At 40.1% G+C, this 5,038-nt stretch overlaps 1 protein-coding gene and 1 long non-coding RNA gene across 2 annotated transcripts; both read left to right on the top strand.

Moving 5' to 3' along the window:
- Window positions 1-1,721: 1,721 nt before the first annotated feature.
- Window positions 1,722-2,126, top strand: LOC139821365 (uncharacterized). Its single transcript, XM_071792374.1, has one exon. The coding sequence runs from the start codon at window positions 1,722-1,724 to the stop codon at window positions 2,124-2,126; it is 405 nt and encodes a 134-aa protein (XP_071648475.1).
- Window positions 2,127-3,443: 1,317 nt separating this feature from the next.
- LOC139821484 (uncharacterized) lies at window positions 3,444-4,412 on the top strand. The gene is made up of 3 exons (XR_011734267.1): window positions 3,444-3,535; window positions 3,757-3,924; window positions 4,038-4,412. It is a non-coding gene; the product is annotated as an uncharacterized lncRNA (long non-coding RNA).
- The last annotated feature ends 626 nt before the right edge of the window (window positions 4,413-5,038 follow it).

Raw genomic sequence — 5,038 nt, 5'->3', positions numbered from 1 at the left:
GGCGAGCTCGAAGAAGAAACGTTTATGGAACCTCCAAAGTATTTAAAACAAATATTAAAACTGTAACGATGCGCCCCGAAACGCATAATTCCCGGCGAGCATCAGCCGGATGCCGCCCGGCCGAACACCCGCCGGGCGAGACAAGGCACGTTGTGCCCTTTTTTAATCTAGTCATCTCGCGTAGCAGTCCGCGAACGGACTTAGCGCGACAACCGACTCGGAGCGCCGAGCGGTGCCGAAAACGGCCGAGAGCCACCGAACGCGATCGCGGCGTCGGAACGCCGTACTTCCCAAACGCCTCGCCGCTCCATCCCGGCGCACGCGATCGCCGTCGCGTATACTCCCGCCACGCCGACACACCATCGCGGGCGTATATAAACCGAGCAATGTTGCTTAATATTAGATTCCGCCGTAAGCCAGCAACCGATCCGACCGATTCTTCGCTGCTCACGGATCCCGAAATCCCACAGTCGAACAACCAGGAGGTAGAGAGTGTTCTCTGCCTCTGCCGAGTGACGTATCTAGGCGGTTAACTCGAACTTCCATCCGAACACCTGTGACACCGGAGTGAACCAAGGTAAGAGAGTTCTTCTCTTACTCGCCAAGGGTCTTGGGCACCCGGTGCCGCCTCCCGCCTGCACGAATCGATGCGCCAGGAGATAGAGAGTACTTCTCTATCTCCGCTAAGGGTCTTAGCCGCTCGATATCGTGTCTAATCACGATCCAGCGCCTCGCGCGCTCACTGCCGCCGCTATACCGCGTCACCCGCGCCGAAATCGTACCCCGTACTTCAGCGAGCCCGCGCGCCCGTCGATTCACGAAACTTCGCGATCTCCATATATCGTCGCTGTACCGGCGTCTGCAAACTTTGCGATATCTGTATGACACCGCCATTGTAACCGCGTCCGCGATCTATTACACGTATCCGTCGACTCCGCGATATCAGTGTATCATCGCCATTGTAACCGCGTCCGCGATCTATTACACGTATCCGTCGACTCCGCGATATCAGTGTATCACCGCCATTATAACCGCGTCCGCGATGTATCACACGTATCCGTCAACTCCGCGATCACTGTAAACCGCCGCTATCGTAGCAGCGACCGCGATCTTTTGTACATATCCACCGCTCCCGCGAGCATCTCTATGTATTCGCGTTAATTGAATAAACCCTATTACGTTTTTGTTATATTTTAACCGAGTCTTGTGTCTTCCTCCGCGCCTACTCCGAACCCTGACCAGCCGCGAGCTAAATCCGCGCTTCGGAAGCTAGGTTGTTTTAAAACGCATTTGCCAAATGACAACGGTTGATCACAACATTTGACAGAAAGCGAGAGAGATGTTGGAGGAATTAGAGCACGATGACCGGGTTTGTTTTTTGAAGAAAGCTATTTACGGACTTCGGCAGGCCGGAAGAGTCTGGAATAAGAAACTCAACAAAGTTCTCAAAGAAATGGGAACCCTTTAACGCCGACCCGTGCGTATACAAGCTAAAGCGGAAGGGAGCCTACGCGATCATAGTAACGTACGTAGACCATATCATCGTAGCGACCGATTCCGACAATCTGTTAAACGAGATTGAACAGAATCTTCGTCAACATTTTGACATAAAAGATCTAGGCGAAGTGCATCGCTGCCTTGGAATGGAATTTCGCCGAACTGCGGATAGTATTCATATAAGTCAAAAAGGCTACATCAGTGAGTTGCTGAAAAGATATGGCATGTCGGATTGTAAGCCGGTTGGAACCCCTATGGATCCCAGCGTCAAGTTAAGCAATCCGAAGGGAGAACACAACGTGGAAGGAGATAAATTACCATACAGGGAGCTAGTAGGCGCTCTCAACTATCTGGCAGTTGGTACACGACCCGACATCAGTTTCGCCTGCAGTTTTCTGGGACAGCTTAACAACCACTATGACAAAACTCATTGGGTTGCAGCAAAACGTGTATTAAGGTATCTGAAGGGTACAATGGATGTCGGTCTATTCTACACGCTCACCGACAAACTTCTCTCTGGTTTCGTAGACGCAGACTGGGGTGGAAATTTGGCGGATCAAAACTCATACACCGGAATCTGTTTCATCTGGAGCGGAGGTCCATCTATCATTATATATGGGCATATATAATTTCAAATATAACTAGATATGAACAATAGATCATATATCCACTCATGTATGGATACATATAAGATTAATATGGAAGTATATATAACTCTATATGATTATATTATAATTTCATGTAGCGTTATATATAAAAAGCAACATTTCCGTACTTATATATAATATCATATGATTATATATGATTATATATAATTACACAGGCGATTAAAATATATTTAAATATATATAATATTTCAAATACAATTTGACATAATTATATATAAATTCTTATAATTTATATATAAATTATATATAAAAGCGTTTATCCACGTACATTATATATAACCATATATAAACACAACACATGTGCATTTTATATTTATTACACTTTTAAATTCGAATTATCCGATAGATGGCATCCGATAGAATTTGTTTCTCGTATTTGACAAACAGTGGTATAAGAACGGTATCAATAGACACGGCAGCGTCTCACGTCAAGCAGCGCCAAGTTATAATATGGGATAAATTACTTCACTTTTGATTCTATAGCTTTTGAAAAGATATACACTTTATTTATTAATGCTTTATTCTTATTGAAGTTAACAGTTCTTTTTCAATATATATTGACTATGTATGGTCATATAGGTATGATTATATATATTTACATATATATAATCTCATTATATATGTTTATATATGATTATATATAATTATATATAATCTTTTTTTCCTGGGATATTTAAATATATATAATGTTTCATATACAATTTGACATGATTATATATGAGTTTTTATAATTTATATATAAATTATATATAAAAAGCATTTATCTACATAGATTATATACAATTATATACAACACATGTGCATTATATATATTACACTTTTAAATTCGGATTATCCGATAGATGGCATCCAATAGGATCCATTTCTCGTATTTAAAATTTGATGAACATTGGTATAAAAACGGTATCAAGAAACACGGCAGTAGAGCAGGATCTAGATATTTTGTCACTTGAGGCAACATTAGTAATTGGCGCCCCCCCCCTTTACACACCTTAAACAAAAGCATTAGATGTTAAACATATCTGACACTTTGGAACTGGGAAAGTAATTAATATCAGAACATACAGTCGCTAAAAAACATAAAAACCTTTATTCGTTATTTCAAAATAAATAGTTACTAAACAGCAAATACTAGAGAGCCTCTAGGAGAGAGAGGCGACAACGGGTCATCTGACCAGCCACTCCGTGATTGGCTAGCAACATTATTGAGGGGGGCAAAGGCGAGATTGCGACGTCAATGCAGAAGAGCGTAGGAGGGGGTTAGCGTAGGCAGGTTAAGTCAGGTTAAGTTGAGGTAAACACGCTGCATGGTCATCCGCGCGTGAGTGACTGACGAGTAACAAAATTAACATCAATTCAACGAAGGAACGGTAAGTCTTTATTTAGCAAACATTGAAAAAATATAAAAAAAATGATTAAAGTATTATTTACGTGCTATAATAATATTACAAAGCTATATGCGAAATTTGCTGCACAGAACAAAAGTGTCATTATTTTTTTAAACCGATTATATTGCAGTTTCTTGATGAATAGTGTGTTAAAAAATAAATAATCACTACAGTACTGTTAATTTATTGTTTTTGTATTACAGGCACTAATCATGCCATCGAGATGCACCGCATATAAGTGCAGTAACAACAACAATGACGGCTACGCACTTGTAACATATCCGCAAAATGAGTCGCTGAGACAGAAATGGATCGCTGCGGTTGGAAGAGGAAAAAGCCGGTCACCTAATAATACTCAAAAACTTTGCGAGGTTAGTAACAATATGCAGTATGCTCTGACTTTGCGCTTCGGAAGATAAATAGATGTAACAACGTAATCTACTGTTAGACTGAAGTATATATATTTGTGATTTCCTTTCTCTAGATACACTTTGAACCATCAGAAATAAAATTTGTCGCTGGGCGCAAACAAGTAAAACTTGGTGCAGTTCCTTCACGGTTTTGTACGTGCAGTATAAGAAAAAAACAAAATATCTTACATCTACATCAAGATGGCTGTGTGCAGACTTGCAAACCACTAACTAAAGAAAATGTATGTACAACCTACTACGTCTCAAGAAATTGCTGAGCAAATGGATGAAATGCAACCAATGGACGAGAATGCGAATTCACCGAGGAGCATCATAATAAAAGAAAATGAACAATTGCGGAATGAAATGAAAGGAACTGTGGAAGAAGTAGTAAAAGTAAACGAGAAGACTGAAAGGATTGATGTAGAAGTTGTGGATACAAACGTATATGGAGAAAATTATAAACTACAATAAAACAACAGGTTAAAGTACTAAATGAACGTTTACAACTTACGCAAAAAGTGTTGGCTGAAGGATCAATGGACAGCTTTAAAAACTGGGCAAAGTAGAGGTTTAAAATGGTAAAAAAAAACAGTGCTAAAAGGGCTGGCCTTGCGTTTTACTTGTGGCACTACAGGTTACAATTATGTAAGAGAAGTTGTTGCTCCCTTTCCTTCAGTCAGGACTTTACAACAGAGTATAGAGAACATCTCTTTTGAACCAGAAGTTTTGACAGATATTTTTGCCCTACTTAAAGAAATGGGAGAGCATTTAAATGAAATTCACAAGTTCTGCTGTTTAATTTTCGATGAAATGAGCATCCGTGAAAAAATAGAATTTGATTGGAACAGTAAGACTTACATTGGATACACCACTCTACCTGGTTTACCTCGAACGATAGCATGTAAGTTAATGGCTTTTCTTCTCAGCGGAGTATGTAAAAGATGGAAGCAGATTGTAGCATATAACTTTACACCTTTACAGACACATAACAAGAGTATCAAGGAAATTATACTGAAGAACAATCAGATATTAGAACAACAGATATTAGAACAATCTATCTTATTGTTTCGAC

The sequence above is a fragment of the Temnothorax longispinosus genome, chromosome 11, assembly GCF_030848805.1.
Source record: "Temnothorax longispinosus isolate EJ_2023e chromosome 11, Tlon_JGU_v1, whole genome shotgun sequence".
In the NCBI taxonomy this organism is placed as follows: Eukaryota; Metazoa; Arthropoda; class Insecta; order Hymenoptera; family Formicidae; genus Temnothorax; species Temnothorax longispinosus.
This window is presented reverse-complemented; position numbering and strand designations above follow the sequence as displayed.